The 24,594-nt window shown below is 38.1% G+C and overlaps 1 protein-coding gene across 3 annotated transcripts in view; it reads right to left on the bottom strand.

Moving 5' to 3' along the window:
- The window catches only part of MRPL22 (mitochondrial ribosomal protein L22), a 39,339-nt gene that overhangs the window by 11,366 nt on the left and 3,379 nt on the right, over positions 1-24,594 (bottom strand). The window contains exon 3 of one of the 3 annotated variants that reach the window (XM_057730176.1): positions 3,869-4,004. The exons of 1 other annotated variant lie outside the window; for it this stretch is intronic. In XM_057730176.1, coding sequence (XP_057586159.1) covers positions 3,869-4,004 — 136 coding nt within the window. Of the gene's footprint in view, positions 1-3,868; positions 4,022-24,594 lie in introns of all 3 variants that reach the window. One more of the 3 variants, XM_057730185.1, reaches the window with a different exon arrangement.

The raw sequence follows: 24,594 nt of genomic DNA on the forward strand, positions 1-24,594 counted from the left end.
ATTTCTGTTGCAGTAGAAGCTGACAGGCTGAAAAGTGTAGCAATAGCCTAATTACATTTTCAGCAATAACCTGTCCTGGGGAGCACGGGAGAGGAAAGAAGAATTGTCATGACTAATAATATTAATCTGCAAAAATTAATATACTCAATAAAATATTTTATATAGAAACCTCTCAACTCTTGGTTTCCCACTGTGGGATATCTTTAAACCTGAATTATATCAGTATATGATCATCTCCAAATTTTGTGAAAAAAGACACTGTAATCTTGGCAAAACATTGGGGAAAAGAGTGGGTGGGGGGGCTGCGGTGGGATGAATTGGGAGATTGTGATTGCCACATATACACTACTAATAAGAAAAAAATATATCAAACTGTACACTTTAAATATATACAGTTTATTGTATGTCAATTATATCTCAGTAAATCCTTAAAAAATAAAAAAAATTTTTTTAAAAAAAGGGAAAAAAGGAAACAAGTGTTTACCAAAAAGGGGGAAAGTTATTCAACCAAACTCTACTAAAACTAAAAAGCTCAACATTTACTTGAGGCAAGTCAAATGCCTAAGGGTACTTTCTAAAGATAAACCAGAAAAAAAGTAAATAAACCTACCAGGACAAATAGATAAAGTGGTAAAGCTGGAGGTCAGAAGGCCTGGTTAAACATTACTGCTATTAATTAAACTACATGGTAAAATTAGGTAAAGTTATGTTACAATATAACGTGCAAAATAGTTATTCAAATGAAGTAAAAGTCTAAATTATGAAATGTCTAAACCAGTAACTTGCAAAGAAGTTAATTTATTTTTAAATGCACATAATAACACAAACAACAACAAAAAAGTCACCTAATAAAAGTTCTAGAGTTGCATGGGAACCACATTAACGACTCATAAGCAACCACAAATTTAAAATATGCCTCTTATAGAAATGACTGTTCAGACAGTTTTTACACAGTCTCACTATACTTTTAATTTATTTAACATAGCTTTTTTCAAAGATACCACAAAAGTAAACTCAAGGTCTATTTAACAACGTATGACTATTATAAAGAAAGGCCTTTAACTTCTCTCTGGCTTTTCTTTACCAGGATGAAGCCATCTGTAAGATAAAGTCTATAGGGTATCTGCATTGTTTGGAAATTTTTGCTAGCTAAATTAGGAAGATAGTCTTAAAAATAAAGGAGTAGTTCTAAATTGGTGACATTCATTTTAACTTACTGCTATAGGATTTACTCACTGCCCCATCTATTATTATTTAACTACATATTCCAAATGCTGAAGATCGGAATGAGGGAGAATGGTAAATATTATCTGGCCCTCTTTTAAACAAGAGATAAAACTAATTTTTTAAATGTTTGCAGCTAGGAGATTGGAAAGTCTAAGGGACAGTGCAAATAATAGCACAGTGTATGAACCATGTGGCTAGGTGAGCAAATTATTCCCTGTTAATAAGCAAGGTATTTATAAACAGCATTAATAATTCAGTCATAATAAGTATAACTGATACACCAAAATAAATTTACCAAATACTATTTAAAATCAGAAAATATCAAGGTATTTTCCAAAAGTCTTAATTTGTCACAAAAAAGGATTAATCACTCAAACAAAAGCTGTGCAAAATAGAGAATTAAATTAGATTTCTCCAAAGTGCCTATAAAATCAAACCAAATGTCTTCACACAGGCACTTATAGAAGTATATATGATGCAAAAGTTAATCAAAATAGTTTCAGTAAATTACAATATATAGAGTGTGGAGAAAAAGGAAACTTCTTGCACTGTTGGTAGGAATGTAAATTGATACAGTCACTATGGAGAACAGTATGGAGGTTCCTTGAAAAACTAAAAATAGAATTACCATATGACCCAGCAATCTCACTACTGGACATATACCCAGAGAAAACCATAATGCAAAGACACATGCACTCCAATGTTCATTGCAGGACTATTTACAATAGCCAGGTCATGGAAGCAACCTAAACGTCCATCAACAGATGAATGGATGAAGAAGATGTGGCACATATATACAGTGAAATATTACTCAGCCATAAAAAGGAACAAAATTGGGACATTTGTAGAGACATGGATGGACCTAGAGACTGTCACACAGAGTGAAATAAGTCAGAAAGAGAAAAACAGTGTATATTAACACATATATGTGCAATATAGAAAAAATGGTACAGATCAACTGGTTTGCAAGGCAGAAATAAGAGACACAGATGTAGAGAACAAACATATGGACACCAACTGGGGAAACCAGGGGGTGGGGGGCATGAACTGGGAGATTGGGATTGCCATATATACATTACTAATAAGAAAAAAATATCAAATTGTACACTTCAAATAAACATAAATTTATTGTATGTCAGAAAAAAAACAAAAAAAAATGTCATTTGCTGTAAAAAAAATATATATTGCTTTCCATTAAAAAAAATTACAATATATAACAAACGATTTAACTGACATTGTTCTTCATTTGCTAGAGTTAAGTAGATGATTTACTGTTAACTATCTGAAGTCTGCTATTTAGGATGTATCCCGAAGTATATTTGTTTTAATATCCAAAAAGACTGGTACTATAAAACACAAAATTTTGCTTTCGCGATTCTGGACCTGACAAATACTATTATGATTTCTTTATTTCCAATTAATATCCAAGTCCAAAGAGCTCAACTAAGAAGTAAAGCTCATCAATTATAGAAAATATTTTATTTATGCTATTTGTATACGTGTGTAACGTTTTGTAAATTTTGTTTAATTACAAAATGAAGTCAATGCTTAATAGCACAGATTCTGTGACAAATCAAACTTTTAAGTTCTGATGGCATAATAAAATGTGAAAGTTTTTAAAAAGTTATTTGTTTAAACTATTAACATCTCTTTTTCTCCTCAGTTCTCAATCAGGTGGGAGGTCTTTAAATCAATAAATTAACTCCTCTAAATGTGAAAAAACAAACAAAAAACATAAAACTGTACTAACTCAGACTAATATCTAGATAGCAACTGAATTTTAATAAAATACATGCTGTCAAGTTCATATAAAAACTAAGTAAATGACATTAGATTATATTGATTATCCAGTTGCCTTAAATCCCAAAGGACCTGAAAAGATGTTTGCTAAACTGAATTTTTTATAACTAACACAGTAACTCTATTTTTAAAGTACTTAATCATAGCTCATTTTCTTAAGGATTCAAATGTTCCCATCTTGTTTATGTTATTATTACTTACTTAAACTTTTTAACAGATGTGTATGTATCCCACAGAAAATTCACATTAAGCTAGAAATTAGTCTTTTATATCAGACTAGAGCAATCTCTAGCAGTTTGGAGAGAGCAAAAGGATTCTGAGCAGCTAAAGATAAGTTAGAGTCTGGAAGGAACAAGGTATCTCTGGAAGGAATCCAATGATTAAATTCAAATCTTAGGTTCAAAGGTTTGTGAATTACAAAAAAAAAAAAAAAAAAGAAGAAGAAGAAGAAAGAAAACTCACCACCAAGTGTGTCTACACTCAAATATAAAAGGTTGGAAAATTATACATATGATTTAAATACTGGCCAACAGCTTAAGCCATTCTTGCCAACCCCTCATGTTCCATTATCAAGGCTTTTGGAGTAAAAAATCAGTCAAAATGTCTCAAGCTATTGGCTCAGTTTTAGAGTTAAGGTCCCATCCAGGAGGTTAAGTCAAGGCAAACAAAGAAGTAAAGCAAAAACATAAATCTAGAACATTTTCTGTATCAATTAAAGGATCAAGCAAATTGCTATATAATTTTTTTCTTTTCTTAACATGGAATAATAAATCACTGCTAGCCACATAAGAGTAAAAGTGCTTTATCAAAATCAAGAGATTAGCTCTACCCACAAACTTACAGCTGGTCTCCGAGGTTCTCCAGGCAGTTGTGGAGGATAAACAATTTTATTCTTCTTCTCCCATTTTCGAGATATTTCAAGAGCAGCACTTGTGTGGATATGTGATTGGGGTAAAATGATGTGAGATGAAAAAAGCCTGTAAAGCAACAAAGCCTGTAAAGCAACTTAGAATCTTTTCCAAAGCATATCTATCTTCTGAACCACATCAGCTCCATTTTGATAGAAATTAGTTAAGGGTCACAAGTGGAAACATTCTAAACATATTTGTTAACAAAGAATCGCTATTACATAAAATACCACAAAGAGCTAGTAGTTTACTGAAGGCTAAGAAGAGTGAAAAGTCAGTAACTCATATAAGTCAATAATAAACATATTAACGCAAGATATCTTATCCTGACTGGGCAATAAATATTTATTTTTTAGAGAATTCCCCATTATATATATTTTTGATTGAGGTACAGTTGGTGTACAACATTATGTAAGTTTCAGCTGTACAACACAGTGAGTCACAATTTTTAACGGTTACATTCCATTTATAGATATTATAAAATTTTGGCTATATTCCCTGTGTTGCACAATATATCCTTGTAGCTTATTTATTTTATACATAGTAGTTTGTACCTCTTTGCCTCCTACCGGCTTTGCCCCTCCCTGCTTCCCTCTTCCCACTGGTAACCATCAATTTGTTCTCTATACCTCTGAATCTGTTTCTCTGTTATAGTCACTAGTTTGTTTTACATTTTAGATTCCACATATAAGTGATATCACATAGTATTTATCTTTCTCAGTCTGACCTATTTCACTAAGCATAATACCAACCCAAATCCAACCACACTGTTGCAAATGGCAAAATTTTATTCCTTTTCATGGTGGCCAATGACTATTGATTCTATACTATAAGTTATCTCAGTCCTAAAACAGATTTAAAGACACAGGGGATCTCCAACACGATCTGTGGAATTCCTTAACTTTGTTGAATAACCAAAACAAGTAATATCATTTTGTAATCCCCTAAGAAATTAATGCATAAAAGTGGTTCCATTCGCCTCCTGATGTAAACACACACCACCCACAACCTATGAAGTAGTCTTTCTGCAAAAACAAACCTAAAATACAGAGACAGGGAAACCTGTTAAACAACACAAAGGAGATGCACTCAGCAAAATTCAAGCTGTACAAAACTACAAGACAAATAGCCCATTTTCTTCAACAAATACATTACGAGGAAAGAGCTGAATAAAGAAACTACAGATTACTAGAATTAAGAAAAATGTCAATGTGTGGACTTTAGAAAAAAATTTTTTATTCAGTGTATTTAAACTAAAAAACAAACAAAAAAAGCCAATTCACCCATTTCTCCCACCTCCAACCCACTGCCTGTTGCAACCACCAATCTGCTCTCTGTATCTATGAGCCTGGTTTGTTTTTGTTTTGTTTTGTTTTTTAGATTCCACGTATAAGAGAAATCAAACGGTATTAGTCTTTCTCTGCCTGACTTACTTCACTTAGCATAATACCCTCAAGGTCCATCCTTGTTGTCACAAATGGCAAGATTTCATTCTTTTTTATAGCTGATTAATATTCCTCTGTGTGTGTGTGTGTGTGTGTGTATACACAAGGGTGAGACAAAAATTATCCACACTTTGGCTGTAGAATTTACTTTAACTTTTAGAAAAGACAAATACATCATTTTTCAACATAATCTTCTTGCTTTTCAATACACTTTGACCATCTGTCAACAACCTTCCGTATTCCCTCATTAAAAAATGATTTAGGCTGAGCCGCGAGCCACAAATGCACCACTGTCTTCACTTCTTAATCAGAAGTCAATATTCGTCCTCGTAGGGCTGCTTTCAGAGGATCAAACAGGTGAAAGTCTGATGAAGTAAGATCAGGACTACAGGGAGGATGCTTTAACACCTCAAAACAAAGTTTTGGCAGAGTGTCAACAGTGTGGGCAGAAGTGTGCAGACGTGCATTGTCACGCAAGATCACAACACCCTTGGATACCAGTCCTCTGCGTTAAATCTGAAGTTTAGGCTCCAGCTCTTCAGTAAGCATCTCTATCCATTCATACACACTTCTTCACGACAAAACACTTTCTGCATACTGCACACAGAGTCTTCGATAAATAACGGCACCAGGTACATACACCCTCAGACCACAAAAAACGAATCACTGCACGCTGCTCTTCTTTCGTGCAGATCACAAGTGGGGCATTCATTTTTGCTTGCACCACAGTTACAAATGAACCGATGTAACATGTTCACACCTGCACAGCAGTGACTGGGGAGACAGTAGCCTTGAATGGAAAGCGCTGATAAGACAGTGCAGCCAACAGAAGTTTTAATATAACCAGAGTGTGGATAATTTTTGACTCACCCTTGTATATTTACATATATCACAATTTCTTTATCTACTGATCAACTGATGGACACTTAAGTTGTTTCCATACCCTGGCCATTGTAATGCAGCAATGGACACGAGTGTGTATATATCCTTCCAAATTAGTTTTTGTTTTCTTCAGAAATGGAATTGCTGGACTATGTGGTAGTTCATTTTTAATTTTTTGAGGAACCTCGATACTGTTTTCCACAGTGGCTGCACCAACTTACAGTCCCACCTACAGTCCACAAGGCTTCCCTTTTCTGCACATTCTTGCCAACATTTCTTACTTCCTATTTTTTTAATAACAGCCATTCTAACAGGTGTGAGCTGGTATGTCACTGTGGTCTGGATTTGCATTTCTCTAATGATTTAATGATATGGAGTATCTTTTCATGTACCTGTTGATCATTGGCATGTCTTCCTTGAAAAAATAGCTATTCAGATCTTCTCATTTTTTAATTTCATTGTTTGGGGGGTTTTGCTATTTAGTTGTATGAGTTTGTTGCATCTTTTGAACATTAGCCCTTTATCAGATATATGACTTACAATTACTTTCTCCCATTCAGTAGGCTGCCTTGTCATTTTCTTGATGGCTTCCTGTGCTGTGCAGAAGTGTTTTAGTTTAATTAGGTCCTACTTGTTTATTTTTGCTTTTGCTGTTGGTGTCAGATTCAAAAAATCATTGCTAAGACCTATGTCAAGGAGCTTACTGCCTGCTTTCTTCTAGGAGTTTTATGGTTTCAGGTCTTACATTCAAGTCTTTAACCCATTTTGAGTTAATTTTGGAGTATGATGTAGGATAGGATCCAATTTCACTCTTTTGCACGTGGCTATCCAATTTTCCAAATACCATCTATTAAAGAGACTATCCTTTCCCCATTGTGTATTCTTGCTCCTTTGTCATAAGTTAATTTACAACATATGTGTGGGATTATTTCTGGGCTCTCTATTCTGTTCCATTGATCTATGTGTTTTTATACCAATATCATACTTTTTAAATTACTATAGCTTTGTAACATAGTTTGAAATCAGGTAGCATGATGCCTCCAGCTTTGTTTTTCTTTAAGATTGCTTTGGCTATTGGGGTCTTTGGAGATTCAATACAACTTTTAAGACTGTTTATTCCATTTCTGTGAAAAATGCCATTGACATTTTGATAGGCATTGCACTGAATGTGTAGATTTGAGTGGTTTGGTCATTTTAGCAATATTTAGTCTTCCAATCCATGAATACAAAATATCTTTGCATTTATTTCTATCCTCTTCAGTTTCTTTCATTAATGTCTTGTAGTTTTCAATATACAAGTCTTTCATCTCCTTGGTTAAGTTTATTTCTAGGTATTCTATTCTTTTTGATGCAACTGTAAGTGGGTTATTTGATTAAATTTTCCTTCTGATAGTTCATTATTAGTATAAAGAAACAACAGATTTTTGTGTATTGATTTTGTATCCTGCAACTTTTACTGAATTTATTAGTTTTAATAGCTTTTTGGAGTCTTTGGGGTTTTCTTATCATATTATCTGCAAACAATTATAGTTTTACTTCTTCCTTTCCAGTTTGGATAACTTTCATTTCTTCTTATCTAATTTCTGCAGCTAGAACTTCCAATACCATGCTGAATAAAAGCGGAGAGAGTGGGCATGCTTGTCTTGTTCCTGAACTTAGAGGAAAAGTTTTCAGCTTTTCACCACTGAGCATGATGTTAGTTGTGGACTTGTCGTATATGGCCTTTATTATGTTGAGGTATGTTCATGCAACACCTGCTTTGTTGAGAGTTTTTATCAAAAATGGATGTTGAATTTTGTCAAATGCTTTTCATGCACATCAATATTGAGATGATCACATGATTTTTATCCTTCATTTTGTTAACATGGTGAATTGCACTGACTGGTGTTGATCCATCCTTACATTTTTGGAATAAATCCCACTTGATCCTTTTAATGTATTGGCGAATTCAGTTTGCTAAGAATTTGTTGAGGATTTTGCATCTGTGCTCATTGGGGATATTGGACTATAATTTTGTGTGTGTGGCACCCTTGTCTGGTTTTCGTATCAGGATAATTCTGGCCTCATAAAATGTGTTTGGAAGAATTCGGCCCTCTTCTATCTTTTGGGAGAGTTTGAGAAAGACTGACTTTAATTCTTCTTTGAATGTTTGGTAGAATTCCCAGGGAAACCATCGGGTCCTGGACTTTTGTTTGTTGGAAGGTTTTTGATTACTGATTAAATCTCCTTGCTAGTAATCCGTCTGCTCAGGGCTTCCCTGGTGGCGCAGTGGTTAAGAATCTGCCTGCCAATGCAGGGGACATGGGTTCAATTCCTGGGCCGGGAAGATCCCACGTGCTGCAGAACAACTAAGCCCATGTGCCACAACTACTGAGCCTGTGCTCTAGAGACTGCAAGCCACAACTACTGAGCCCCCGTGCTATAACTACTGAAGCCTGCGTGCCTACAGCCCATGCTCTGCAACAAGAGAAGCCCCCACTCGCCGCAACTAGAGAAAGCCTGTGTGCAGCAACAAAGACCCAACACAGCCATTAAATAAGTAAATAAAATAAAATTTTTTCAAAAAAAAGGGCAGCTGTACATTTTTTAAAAATCATTAAAAAAAAATCTGTGTGCTCAGATTTTCTATTTCACCATGATTCAGTCTTAGTAGGTTGTATGTTTCCAGGAATTTATCCATTTCTTCTAGGTTGTTCAATTTGTTGGCATATAATTATTCATAGTAATCTCTTAAGATCTTTTCTATTTCTGTGGTATCACTGTCACATCTCTTTCATCTCCAATTTTATTTATTAGAGTTCCCACTCTTTTTTCTTGTTGAGTCTAGCTAAAGGTTTGTCAGGTTTTTGGGTTTTCTTTTATCCTTTCAAAGAATCAGCTCTTAGTTTTATTGATCTTTTCTATTGTCTTTTTAGTCTCTAGTTCATTTATTTCTGCTCTAACCTTTATTATTCCCTTCCTTCTACTAACCTTGGACTTCATTTGTTCTTCAAGTTCCTTGAGGTACAGACTTAGGCTGTTTCTTAAGGTAGATATTTATTGCTGTGAACTTCCCTCTTAGAACTGCTTTTGCTGCATCCCATAAATTTTGGTATGTTACATTTCCATTTTCATTTTCCACAAGGTATTTTTTGATTTCTTCTTTGACCCACTGGTTATTCAGTAGCATATTGTTTAATCTCCTGAACTTACCTCCTCCCATAGATGCACTAAGTCTACAGCTACATGTGGAACAATTTCCTCCTAAAAAAACCTAAAGGCTGGCTCAGTGACAACTACATATCAAGCAAACAACAAGAAAACAACATCAAAGCAGGTAGGAGAGGTTGGCTCACAATCTTGTCATAAACCCCACCCCCAGCATAGCAACCCACAACTGGGAGGGAACTCAAAATCCGGAGCTTCTCCCTGAGAGACAAAGGGTTCAATCCCCACATCAGGCACTTCAACTTTTAAGACATGCACTTGAGAGATGAACCCCCAAAACATCTAATTTTGAAAACCAATGGAGCTCATGGCCTCAGGCCCACATGACAGAAACAATCAGAAAAGCACCTCTCAAAGAGTCACGCTCAGAAACTCACCTGCCCCAGTACCCAGCTAAGGAACAGCTGATTGCGCCCATACTTAAAGTAAAGGAAGCTCACCTGCTTACATTAAAACCTCAGTCTAGGCACTTCCCTAGCAGTCCAGTGGTTAGGACTCTACACTCTCACTGCTGAGGGCCTGGGTTCAATCCCTGGTTGGGGAACTAAGATCCCACAAACCACATGGCATGGCCTAAACTAAATTAAATTAAATTTAAAACAAACAAACAAACCTTCAACCTGAGGGGCAGGCATCTCATTCAACACACATATTTAGGAGGCTGCTGGAACACTCTCCAGGGATGGAGACTGGTGGGCGCCATCTTTGCTCTCTCCCTTTCCTGTGCTCCAGAGAACCAGCATCTCCCAGAAGGGAGCCTTTATATGTGTCTGGTACTCCAATTTTTGCAGCTGCCAAGAGTCAAGAGAACTCTTGACTGCCTGGCTCTGGAGGTCAGGGGAGCATGCATTCCTGGTCACCTGTAATAATAGGTGTCACCCAGAAAGGAGCTCATAAACCTCTTCGGCACCGTGATTTTTATGACTGCCAGGGGACATTTCTACATTGCATGGCTCTGGTGACCAGTGGGACTTACGCTTATGGGTCCTCCAGAACTGTAACCAATGAAAAAAGAATTTTTAAATAGCTGTCACCCCCCAGGGCACAGCAAGAGGGCAACAGACGTTTGCGTTTGCGGTCTTTCTGTGAAGGAAGCCTATTAGCTAATCATCATGACTGTGGCCTGGGGACAGGCTTCTAATTCAACAACACATGTCGAGGGGCTGATTATAATTGTTTCCAAAGTCCGGCGGGGGGGGGGGGGGGGGGCGTTGGCTGTAGGTTGTTGACACTATCTTTGCACTCACCCTCTGCTATGCTCCAAAGCGCCAGTGTCTCTGGAGGGAAGCTTTACACATGTCTATATGTCTGGTGCAGTTTCTGCAGCTGACATCCAGGAGATGCCCCTTGATCACCTGGCCCTGATGGCCAGAGGGGCTTGTGTTCTGGGGTCTCATGGGACTGTGGCAATTGGGGAGGGATGGTTCTTGGCAGGCTACCATCCTCAGGAGACTGCACTGACAGCAGACCGAGGCATACTCCCCAGTCTTTCTGTGAAGAAGGCCACTCTGCCTGTCCTGGAACTTTCAACTGAGTGGTAGGCCTCAAGTCTGGCACACACTTAGTGGCCTGTGGAGCTGCTCTCAAGAATGCAGGCTGTAGACTCCATCTTGGTGCTCTTTCTCTGCCTTGCTCCAGCTTACCAATATCTCCCAAAAAAGAAGCTTATACACTCATCAGGACAGTATACCCTAATTTTTGCAACTGCTGCCCAGGGCACAGATCACCTGGCTCTGGGGACCAGCAGGGCTTGCATTTGTGGCCCCCTAGAACTGAATATATTTGCGTACTTATAAAGCTGCTGCCTGAGGGTCTAGCTTCCACTCAGATGGAATCTAGGTGCTGAAATCCTCCTCTTTGGGACACTGTCTATTCTTGGCCCATCCTCAACTACTGGTAGCTATTAATAACATAATAGGCTGCTTGGACAAGCACAGAAGTTTCAGAGACGACCAAAAGCTGAGGCAGGGCTAAATGAAAAGTTTCATCTCCTACATGAGGCCACTCCTTCAAGACTGGGAGAAGTGGTCCTTTCTTCTACTGTATAGAAACCAACACAGAGAGTTAAGCAAAATGGAGAAACAGGGGAATATGTTCCAAGTGAGTTAACAAGATAAAACATCAGAAAAAATCTTAATGAAACAGAGATAAGTAATTTACCTGATAAAGAGTTCAAAATAATGGTCATAAAGCTGCTCACCATAAAGACAAATGGATGAACACAGTGAAAACTTCAACAAAGAGATGGAAAATATAAGAAAATACCAAACAGAAGTCACAGAGCTGAAGAATATAGCAACTGAACTGAAAAATACACTAGAGGTGTTCTACAGCAGACTGGGTGAAGCAGAAGAAAGAATCAGGTGAGGAAAAGGCAGCGGAATTCACCCAAGCAAAGCAGCAAAAACAAAAAGAATGAAAAAACTTGACTATAGCTTAAGAGACTTATGGGGTAATATCAAACAGACTAACATTTGCATTATAGGGCTTCCAGAAGGAGAAAGAAAAGGGCAGAAACCTTATTTGAAGAAATAATGGCTGGGGAATTCCCTGGTAGTCCAGTGGTTGGGACTCTGGGCTCTCACTGCCAAGGGCCCAGGTTCGATCCCTGGTCAGGGAATTGATATCCTGCATGCTGCGTGGCATGGCCAAAATAAATAAATAAGTAAATAAATAAATAAAAATACTATCCCTCTACCATCAAAACAACTCCTCTTAAAAAATAAATAAATAAATAAAAATAATGGCTGAAAACTTCCCTAACTTGAGGAAGGAAACAGACATCCATATCTAGGAAGCCCAGAAAGTTCCAAGTAAGATGAACCCAAAAAGACCCACACCATGACACATTATAAATAAAATCTCAAAAGTTTGACAAAAAGAGAATACTAAAAGCAGCAAAACAAACAAAAAGTCTTGTTACATACAAGGGAACCCTCATAAGTCTATTCACACATTTCTCAGCACAAATTTTGTATGCCAGAGGGAGTTGCATGAAATATTCAAAGCACTGAAAGAAAAAAACTTCCAACCAAGAATACTAATACCTGGCAAAGTTATCATTCAGAATTGAAGAAGAGAGAGAGTTTTCCAGGCAAGCAAAAGCTAAAGGGGTTCCTTACCACTAAACTGACCTTACAAGTGAATGGCCTTGGGGAAGTCACATAACTTTCTAGGCCTCAGGTTTCTCATCAGTAAATGGAGTAATAACAGCAATTACCTCATAGGCTTCTTTTTCTTTTTTTTTTGGCGGCACTGCACAGCACGTGTGATCTTAGTTCCCCAACCAGGGATTGAACACACACCCCCTACAGTGGAAGCACAGAGTCTTAACACACTGAACGACCAGGGAAGTCTCCCTCATAGGCTTCTTAAGGAGTTCAAATGAGATACTTTAAGTAAAATACGTAACCTGACATATAACAGGGCTCAATAAATTTTAGATACTATTACTTTTAGAATAAGAAGAACAATACCTACTTCATTCTGTTGGTTGTGGATAAATAATTAACATACAACACCCTACAAAGTCTAGCACAGGATAACACTGGTAGCTAGTATTAATTTTAAATTAGGCTCTCTGAACAGTTCATCTCTCCTGTTCTCAAAAAAAAATAAACACTTTGAACCGTAAACTTCATATTACACAACTTCAAACCTTCTTCTCATGTTTATAATCATGAGTATTTGTTTCTATGAAGTTGTAATTCACGGGTGCACTGTTTGTCAATTTCTTTATCTGTGAGAAGAGGAATTGGTGTACTTCACCTCCAGGGTCTCTCTGAACTTTAATGCTCCTCTAATCTCATGGCTGACAGCAGGATTACAGAAATATGAACGCCTTGGCTCCAATCTCTTCAATAAAACCACTACTACATTAAACAGTCTGAAAGACTGCTTGAGGGTGAAGCCCATGCCTTCTATATCTCCCATATCTAGCCATGTCTAGAGCAGTGTCTTATTAAACTCCTCAAATCCTCAATACACATTCAGTGAATTAAATACAATGGTTAATAAATTAAACACACTATAAATTAATACTGACAAAGCTTTCTGAGTGCCTACAATACTTTCAGGGCTCCAATGCTTCAAAAAAAGGAATTATCAAGCAAATACTAAACAACTGTAATCAAATTAAATATTATTCCAAACGGGGTATTTGATTCAGAAGTGTGTTAAATCAAAAAGTTTTAAGCGCCCTCTCCTGGCCAGCTATTGGAATAATACTGAATTAAAGCAGGAAATGAAGTGATTATAAGGTACAATTGAAAATAAAATTAATTCAAAATTTAAGGCTTTTTTTTTTGCCACGCTGCATGGTTTGCGGGATCTTATCTCCCCGACCAGGGACTGATCCTGGGCCACAACAGTAAAAGCGCCAAGTCCTAACTACTGGACCACCTGGGAATTCCCAACACAAGGCTTTTATGAGACCATTTTATGTAAGAAACCCTGTGAAGAGTCACTAAAGAAAACAAATTCAAGAAAACGAAGTTGGCAGAATTAACAAATGATAGCATGGGTTATTGTTAGAATCCATTTCCTTCTGTAAAATTGTTTCCCAACAAATATTAAATTTTAAGTCTGCCTAGAGCTCTAGCTTATAAGTTAAAATCTTAAAGCAAACAAAAAAACTGAAAAGGCAACCAGGATCAACTTTTATCATTTTGAAACTCAAATATCACTATATTTACTATACCCTTTCATTTACTAGGAAACCCAAATCCCTTTAGCTTCACTGTATCTCTGTAAATTGGGTGAAGGAAGGTAGGCATGAACCACCACTCCAGAGCACTGGTACACAAAACATACACACAGGTTCCCACAGTACACTGAGACTGCCCGAGCTCAAGCAGAAAGTGGATAGTATGCTAGAACTAGCATATGAATTTCCTTCCTCTCATTATTCTGGTGTTTTCTATCTACCAATACTTGAGGATTAAGTTTAAGTACCACTTTTCAAATCCTGCCCATAGTCATTAGGCATTGAAGAGTAGCAGATACAAGCCAAATTTTAGGATTAAGAGTTAACTCAGGAGACTTCCTTGGTGGCGCAGTGGTTAAGAATCCACCTGCCAATGCAGGGGACACGGGTTCAAGCCTTGGGCCGGAAAGATCCCACACATGCCGTGCAGCAACTAAGCCCATGTGCCACAACTACTGAGCCTGCACTCTAGAGCCTGTGAGCCACAACTATTGAGCCCATGTGCCTACAGCCTGTGCTCTGCAACAAGAGAAGCCACTGCAATGAGAAGCCAGCGCACCACAACAAAGACCCAACACAGCCAATAAATAAATTAATTTAAAAAGTTAACTCAGATAAGACAGACTATCTGAAACTTTCTAAAGTCACAACTTGACAGAAATAATACTTCCTCTTTGTTACTCAAAGTTTATTTTGAAATTTGGCACAAGGTATACCCAAGTCCCAAGGGAAGATAATACTGGCCTCAGGCTCATTCTTAAGAAAATTATCTTATTAGATGCATCAAGGTAAAAAATTCTTTGTTCCAAATTTACTTTAGATAATATTAAATTAATCCCACACTTGAGACTGAATAAAAGAACATGCTCCCTCTTGCCTCAGTTAAAATCTAAACTAAAAAGCTGAAGTGATATGTGTATTCTCATAACTCAATATAATTTTAGTTCTTTGTGAAGGTCAAGGACAATCAAACAAGAAAACAAGAATTTAGCAAACAAAAAAGTGAAATCCCACTTTGGACCATGATAAGCTCAGAATTTTTCCACCTCAGCACTACTGACACTTTAAGCAGGTCATTCTTTGTTGTGAGGGCTCTCCTGTGCCTTCATTATAAGGATGCTTAGTGGCATCCTTTGCCTTCACCCACCAGAAGCCAGCAGCACCCCTTGCCTTGTGACAACCTTGCAGCACCTCCAGATGTTGCCAAATGTCTCCTGGCGGGAGGTGAGAGGCAAAACTGCTCCCAACTGGAAGTCACTATTAGCTAAAGCAGCATTAAAACAAACAAATAAACAAAAACAAAAACAACAGTGCTAGTTTTTGCAGACCAGGAAGCATGACCTCTCTGTTTCAAAAGGTTCCTGTTCTCATGCCATGTGGAGAGTTAGTTAGATTTTCTGACTCTGTAAAGCAAGAATGACTGAATGCCTAAATTTTACATTCTTATTCATAAACCCCAAGTGGGCCCTTAAAGGCTGCCTGGCATTCCTACTGTATTTCTCTAGTCCATTTACTCTCCTAGCCCCTGTAGACAAACTTCATACCTCTTCCTTCCTAGTTAAACCTCCCATATCTCCTCCCTTATCCACAGTCTCAGCTGGTAACTGTGCTTATTGACTGAGAAAAACTGAACTATCAAAACAAAATTTCCACAAGCTCCCACCACCTAATCTATATACCCACTGGCATCAAAACGTCCATACACACTTACTACCTTCACTTGCTACTACGAATGCAAGTCTATGCCCTAACTAGGACCAATCTCATCCCTTGCTCCCTAGATCCCATTCCCTCCCACCTACTCAACTGCACTGCTCCAGCAATTCTTTCTCCCTCCTTTAACTTATCAATTTTTCCTCTCTACTGCAACATTCCCATCAGCAAACAAATATACTCTAATATCTCCCAACTTAAAACAAACTGTCCCCTAACTAGCTCCCTCTAGTTACTGCTGCAAAACTCCTTTAATGAGTTACCTAAACTCCCTGTCTCTAATTCCAGCCCTCTCATTCACCCTTAATCTTCTTCCAGTCATCACACTGAAACCGCTTTATTAAGCTCATCAAAGATATCTGTGTTGTAAAGTCCAGTGGACAATTCTCAGTCCTCATCTGAAAATGATCTAAGTATCTCTGGTAAAAGGGATCTGACTACCAAACCCAATGTTGGAGGGTGGTTCCTCACACCACCACTAAGCAACGCTCTGACACCAGCTGGGTGTCCTACAATTAAATTCAATTCTGACACTCTCTACTTGAGAATAGCATCACATTAAGTGTTCTGTCCCATAAGACCACCCTCCACTTCAGATGCCAATTACAAGCCCAGGTTGTTACCTGTGCTTCTGACCAACTGGCTATAAATCAAGAGGTTCTCATGATGCCCTTCTTGGGTTTGATTTATTTGCTAGAGCAGCTCACAGAACTCAGGAAACCACTTACTCACTAGATTACTGATTTTTTACAAAAGATAGTAAAAGATATGAATCAAAAGCCAAATAAGGAGCTACATGGGCAAAGTCCCAAACAAAGGAGCTTCTGTCTTCATGAAACTTGGGGCCCAGCACGGTGACACATGGAAGCATTCTGGTTCCCCAACTTGGGAGCTCTCTGAACCCTTCCGCTGGCTTTTTATGGAGGCTTCATTACATAGGCAGGATTAACTAACTCACTGGCCATTAGTAACTGATTCAACCTCCAGTCCTTCTCCCCTCCCTGGAAACCGGGAGGTGGTGGGACTGAAAGTTCCATCCCTCTGTTCATGGTTGGTTCCCCCAGCAACCAGCCCCCATCCTTAGGTGCTTCCCCAACTTCACCTCATTAACATGAACTCAGTTGTGGTGGAAAGGGGCTTGTCAGGAATAGCAAGACACCCATTTCACTTTATGGCTCTGAAGCCATAAACTGAGGACAAGAGAGCAAATATGATGACAAAAGAAGTTCCCACTACCCCATGGCTCAGGAAATTCCAAAGGTTTTAGGAGCTGTGAGCCAGAACCATGGACAAAGACAAAATATATATGAGAAATATATTTTGGTCTCTTTCTCATAAATCACAATATCACATTTGGTCAGTTGCTCTTCCTTGAGGCACTTTCTTTCCTTGAATTCCAGGACACTACACACTCTGGGTTTTCCTCTCACCTCTCTAGACACTTCTCCAGTCTCCTTCGATGTGGCCTCCTCACCCTGATCTGAAAATGTTGGCTGTCTCAGGTAGGAATCAATCCTTGGACTCTTGTGCTTTCTATCTACTCTCATGGTGAAGTCAACTAGTCTCATGACTTTAAATACTTACTGTTCATACACTGATGACTCCCAAATCTGCATGCCTTCTCTGAACTCAAAACTCATATATCCAATTGCTTCCTCACATCTCTACTTGTACGCTTACTGGATATCTCAAATTTAACAAGCCCCAAACTGAGCTCCTGATAGTCTCCCAAAATCTGCTCCTCTGGAGGTCCTCCTATTTCAGCAAATTGGTAATTCCATCCTTCCACCTGCTCAGGTCATAAACTCTGGTGTCACCCTTCTTTCTCACACCCCACATCCAATTCATCAACAGGTCCTGTCAGCTGTCATTAATACACTGCCAGAATCCAACCATTCACCCACCTTCAACCACCCTAATCCAAGCTACCATAACCTCTAACCTGAAATATCCAATGGTCTCTGCTTCTATCCTTGCTCCTCATCCCCACTCTAGCCTGTTCAGAACACAGGAAGAGCCACCACCCATAAACATAAGTCAGATCATATTACTCTTATACTGAAAACCCACCAATGGTTTCCCATCTCACTCAGAATAAAAACCAAAGTACTTACAATGAGTCATAAGGCTCTACATGATCTCCTATTTCTTCTTCTGACCTCATCTCCTACTACGATCTCTCCCCTCTCTCACTGCTTTTGACCATACTAGGTAGGTTCCCTCCTCAGGGCCTTTGCACTTATGCTGCATCTGTCTAGAATGCTGTTCACTCAGATGTTGGCATGGTTTGACGGCTTGCTCCCTGGTTTCTTTCAGATCTTTACGCAAATGTTATCTTAATGAGGCCTTTTCTATCTAAAAGTGCAACCTCCCTCTCGTGTATGCACACTTCTTATTCCCATTCTCTGCTTTCACTTTCTCCTAAGCAGTTGTCACTATCTAATATACTCTGTATTTTACTTATTATTTGCCTCCCTCACTAGACTGTACACTCCATGAGAGCAACGACTATGTTTTCTGTTCACTACAAAATTCCTACTGCTAGAATAGCCTGGCACATAGCAGGCACTACATACATATTTGTAGAATGAATTAGAGAATACAGGGGCCAGACAGGTAATATAAATAAGAGGGCTGGGTATAAGTATCTATGCAAAAATTTCACACGTGGTTGAAAAATAAGGAAAATTGAAGAATATACATCCCATCTAAAGAGTGGCACACTCTTCTGCTCTAGAAAATTGTTGCCATGCCTTGCAATGCATAACAGAATCTAGAAGCCTTGATTTTTATGAGAAAGCTACTAGTTTTTAAATGCTGATTTAAAAAGAAGTTTTTAAACACAATATAACATACAAACAAAACATATCTGTAGGCCTGATTCATCAGAGTGATCTCCAATCTGTAACCTCTTGGGGTAAGCCAGCAGAGCACCAAAGCAACTATTTAAAATAAGTTTCATTCTTTCCTGCCCCCATGTTACCCTTCTTCTTCATGAAATAGCACATATTTATTTACTTATTTTTATTTTTATTTATACTTATATACTTTGGGGGATTTTGCCCACTACAGAGGGGGATGAGAACAAATAAAAAACAAAGTCACAATTATCAGCAGAACAATTTTTAAAAAGAATCTGAGAATAAATAAAAAAGTTTATAAATATATTCCTGTTCAACTTCCTATCTCACAGATCTAACACCTTCCCTCAGAGAAGCTAGTGGAAGCCGCTGGTGTAAATAATCATGTGAAAATACGGCATTAAAACTTTCATATCACTACTGTATCATTCAGAGTAATAACAGTCATATTCTAGTGGGTAACTAATTGCATGGGTGTATAAAGCTTCTAAAGCCCTCATTCTGTCCTAAGGAATACTTAAAAGAATTTACATAATCAGCATAAGCTATTCTATTACTTAAAACTGGAAATCTGTACCTATACTTAATTTGTCATTAGGATTCCTTCTTGGCACTGGAGTGGAAAAACCTGAATCTCAATTTCTGGCAATCTTTCAGACTACAACTTGCATCTGTTCAGGGTGACTGATAGTTCAACTTCCACTTACTGACCAATTAATAAGGATAGAGTATTATAGGTACCATTCTAGGTGATGGGGATATAAGGGGACATAAAACATATTTCCAGCTCTCAAGTGATTTAAAATTCAGTTAGAGGGAGAGAGGATTAACCATAATGTACAACAGGCATTAAAATGTCAGAATTAGTAACAGGAGGGCTGGGGTAATCAGGGTGGCTTTAAGGAGTTGGGACTTGAGCTGAGTGTTTCAGAAACCACGTAAAAGAGTACTCCAGGTTAAAGGCGTAGCAGAAGTAAAGGTGTGATTAACAGGGCATCTTTCTGAAAAGAAAGATCTGAAGATGATGTAATAGACTCTTTTATAGAGAATATAGTGGGCATAAGAGTGGCCCCAAAGATATGTCCACATCCTCACTCCCAGAATCTGTGAATACTATGTTCTGTGGAAAAGGAGGTAATTAAGTTAGGAATCTTGAGAGGAGGAACTTACCCTGGATTATCTTGTTCAGCCCTAAATGTAATTGCATTTTTCTTAATGAGAAAGATGCAGAGAAAGTTCTGAAGCAGAAAAAAGGAGGGAAAGGTGAAGTGAGACAGAACCAGAAGCTAGAAGAGGCAAAGAATGGACACTCCCCTACAGCTTCCAGAGGGAGTACAGCCCTGCTGACACCTTGATTTTGGACTTCTGGCCTCCAGAACTGTGGGAGAATAAATTTCATTTGTTTTAAGCCACTCAGTTTGTGGTAATTTCTTACAGCAGCCCTAGGAAACTAACACAGAAATCTTTCAGATTCATGAGTTAGACTTCAAGGAGATACACACTCTAATTGAAAGAAGAGTCTTGAGAGTGCTTTGAAAGGAATAAAGTGTCACATAAACAAGACACTCAATAAACAAACATAAACATTGTGGAACTGAAAATGTATATCTATAAGGTCTCCTTGTTTTAGTGCATGGCCATTTTCGGGCTTATTGTCAAGCCTCAAATAATGGTCAGTTTTTCTTTTTTCAAGGACTGTGGCTGACTTCTTCACTACTCTCTTCACCTCCTCATCTGCAGACCTATCACAAGTTTACATGTAACCAAAGAAACCTGTCATGACTTAATAGGTAATGGACACCATTCTCAACAAATCAATCCAAATCAGCCCCTTAAGAAAAAAGAAAGTTTAAGGGGATCACATATAAGCTAATAAGTGATAGAAATTAGCTGTGCCAGAGGGCCATTTGGGCATTTTGCCTTTAAATAAAGTCTTTTCCATCTGCCTGTGCTGCCTTGCTCCATGGCTGTTTCCCAGCACAGTCACAGCCCTGGGAAAGCACCTGTTGTCCAAGAGCAGTCAGTCGCTTGCTACTTCGGCTCTGGACAAAACTTTCAGGTGCTCTGACACATTCAAGAAGCAGGTATATGGCATTTTCAGGAGGTAGCATGGTCCTCAAGTGAGTTATCGGTATTTTACATGAGCAAAATAACTCAATTTTACAGGTTACAAACAAAAAAACTTCATGCATTTTATTCCTTTAGAATAAAGTAACTACATGTTGCTGTAATAAAATTGCCTTTAATCATTTAACAAGCCTAACCTTGACTCAAGCAGTGAATGCCTGTAAACATAAGTGAAAAAAAGCTAGTATTTTTATAACATAAAACGGTATCATTTATAGCTTGTCAACTGCATACTGTCATCCATCAAAAATAAAAAGCCCAGTAGAGAATTAAGTTATCTTCATACCTGCAAAAGATGGAGGCTATTTTTGTTAACTGTCAGATTTTACTAACCACAATTATGACATGTAGTCCAAAGAATGCAGTTCATGTTAATTAATTGTTCTCTTCTGAAGATCTATTGTGTTGACTAATCGAACAATAATTCAAGTAGAGTATCCCAGAAAAGAACCACTTGGGCTCCCTCTGTGGAGTCTGGCTAGCAACTCTGAGCATTGCCAGTGGCCCCAACTCACCCTAGCTTTGTGTCCTCATTTAGAGGCCTCGTCTTCTGCACATGGCTTCATTACCAGTGGGCTGGAAACCACCTGGGGTTGTGTTTTGGGTGTTGTTTGGCCAAGGCTTTTTGAACAGCAGTGACCCAATGAAGTACTAGGTATTATTTATGTAAGAATGAGCTTTTCACTTTTAACAGTAATATTCTTTCAGAAATTTCTATCTACTTTGTAACTGCATGACTTAACCTGGCGATAAAAGCAATTATTAAAAAGACTACCTTTTCCAAAAAAAAAAAAAGTTAATGTCAGGGAATTCCCTGGCGGTCCAGTAGTTAAGACTCCACGCTTCCACTGCAGGGAGCACAGGTTCGATCCCTGGATGACTAAGATCCCACATGCCACAAGACATGGCCATAAAAAAAAAAAAAAAGTAAATGTCAGCACACACTTGATTTCTATTTGAATCCTTTTAACTAAAACATAAAAGTAAAAGATCATTAAACTGTACCATTTTGATCATGGTGTGTGGTTCTTGGGGACTGTTTTGTGTTTAGGAAATACAACCTGAAGTGATTAGGAGTAAAGTACCATAATGTGTACAATTCACTTTCAAATGATTCAGGGAAAAAAGCTTGTGTATTTATAGAGAGCTAAAGTTATGTTTACAACTGATGAATCCAGCTGAAGGACACTGTATTCTTCTTTAACTTTCCTGCAGGATTGAAATTTTTCAAAATAAACTGAGGGAAGTATTTCATCCATTAACACGATGCCCACTGCCCGACACTTTTCAGCATATTTTACACCACTAATCATTATTGTGTAGTTACGTTTATTATTGTGTATCATTACTGTGCTTTTGTTTAGTTATGATGTCCAAGTGCAAAGATTCCTATACTAAGGACTATGAAATTACAAGACAAACTATGAATATGATATGCATTTTTCTGGGAACATGTTTTGTAGCTTCCATCATACTCTCAAAGAGGTCTGTGACTCAAACTTAAGAACCACTGTCCTAAAGGGCAAGGAATCACAACCCCTCAGATCACAGGGTAAGATTTAATTAAGAGGGCACAAATCAGGCTTCCCTGATGGCACAGTGGTTAAGAATCTGCCTGCCATCTGGAGTAGATTATAGCTCTGCCACTAGTGACTTCCTCCCAAAAAAAAAAAAAAAAGAAAGAAAAGAAAAGAAAGAATCCGCCTGCCAATGCAGGGGACACGGGTTCGATCCCTCTTCTGGGAAGATCCCACATGCTACGGAGCAATTAAGCCCATGTGCCACAATTACTGAAGCCCATACACCTAGAGCCCATGCTCCACAACAAGAGAAGCCACTGCAATGAGAAGTCTGCACACCACAATGAAGAGTAGTCCCCACTCGCCACAACTAGAGAAAGCCCACGCACAGCAACGAAGACCAAATGCAGCCAAAAATTTTAAAAATAATAATAATAATAATAAATTTAAAAAAAAAGAGCGAGAGCACAAATCAACCTGGTTGTCAAATCTACTGGTCATGGCAATCAAAGCACTGAAAGCACAGATGCATAAAAATGAGAATGTCTACCTCTTACACTGGAAAAGTCTCTTAAGAGTGACTCAACTAAATAGAAATGTAGGGTAATGCATGTTTCAGTTTCTTGTCTTCCTGCCAATTGTTGTACAAAAGTAGGGCTGATAGATGAAATATGTAATCTCACCTAAGAGTGTTGAGTAGCTACTGATTGGTTCCAGCATTAAATCTGATTCCTCTCAACTTCACAGCAATACCATCATCCCTATCACAACACCTCCACAGTGCAAGGCACGATAATAGAAATTTTATGTATCAGTCTCAATTCTCACAACCTCTTAATTCTCACAACCACCCTTGTAGTTAAATATTATCCTTATTTTTTGACATGAAGAAACTGAGCCTCACAAAAGTTAAGCAAATGGCCCAAGGCCACAACACTTGTCCCTGACAGACACTTGACATTTGCAACTTGGTTTTTCTTGTGGAGAATTTTAACCTATGTACAGCTTAGTAACTGCTGCCTTCAAACTTTTACACTGGCCCTTCTATTTTTAAACCACCAAAATGTACTCTTCACTCTTTAAACTTTAAAATCACCTCTTCCAGAAAGACTCCTGGGACAAACCCCTTCAGGGCTCATCACTCTGTCCCTCCCACGATGTGATACAGCACTATTTTAAGCCAGAGAATTTTTGCTTAGATCCTAAATTTGCCACGTAACACTCAGTAAGTCACAAAACTTCCCAAATGCATGCATCAATAAAATGGGAGTCTTGAAATTCAAATGCTGGAAGTTGTCAGTCTGCTTCCAAATATAGCCTGCAGAAAAGTTTTATTTGGGCAGTAGCAGTTTTTAATCCAATTCACTGCCTTTAGAGGAGGAATGCACTCTATGACTGCCACGGGCCCTTCCACTCTCTCTCTTTTAACAACTCCTAGTTAATTCATTTCTATTACCTGTCTGGCAACCGGTATGCAATTAGGTTTCCAACCACTGAATGAGATATCTCCAAGATTTTACAAGATTATCATTAAGCATTAATTACAGCTTTTCTACTTAGTTTTCAAGCGGTCATTTCTGCACTAGAAAGTCCAGAATGGGAATTCATATTATATAACTTCAAAACTAGAAAAAGCCTCCCAAACTAGCAAAATCCAACCCTCTTGTATTACACAGATGAAAAGACTGAAGCCAAACTGCTTCAGTTACTTGCTCAGTGCTTCCCAATAATAAGTCAGTGAGGGACAATTTAAATCAACAAAAATTAACAAAATATTCACTTTGTGCAAGACCCTATGCTGGAGCTACAAAAAGAAACAAGAAGTGTCCCCTAACTGTCCAAGGATACACAAGGTAGCAAAGGACCCAGACATATATACGTGAAGCCATTATTTAAGGGGCACATCCTAAAGAAAAGGAGAAATTGACTTCTTTCATTTTTAGTACGATCATGAAGGGGAAATATTTAATGAGGGGTTTGAATAATGAGGACTGGCTGTTATTGACAGAAAGTGAAGGCAAAGCATGAAAAAGCCAAGAAACAAGTAAAGGCAGAGGATGCTCAAAAAGTAAGTATAGCAGCATGGCTAGCGGTGGAGTGATAAAGGATAATCTACTAAAGTAAAGTGAAGACAAATTCTAAGTGCCAGTACTTCCTATTATTTTCTTTAGCCCATCTCTTCATCCCTCGAGCCAAGAA

The sequence above is a fragment of the Hippopotamus amphibius genome, chromosome 1 (assembly GCF_030028045.1).
Source record: "Hippopotamus amphibius kiboko isolate mHipAmp2 chromosome 1, mHipAmp2.hap2, whole genome shotgun sequence".
NCBI lineage: Eukaryota > Metazoa > Chordata > Mammalia > Artiodactyla > Hippopotamidae > Hippopotamus > Hippopotamus amphibius.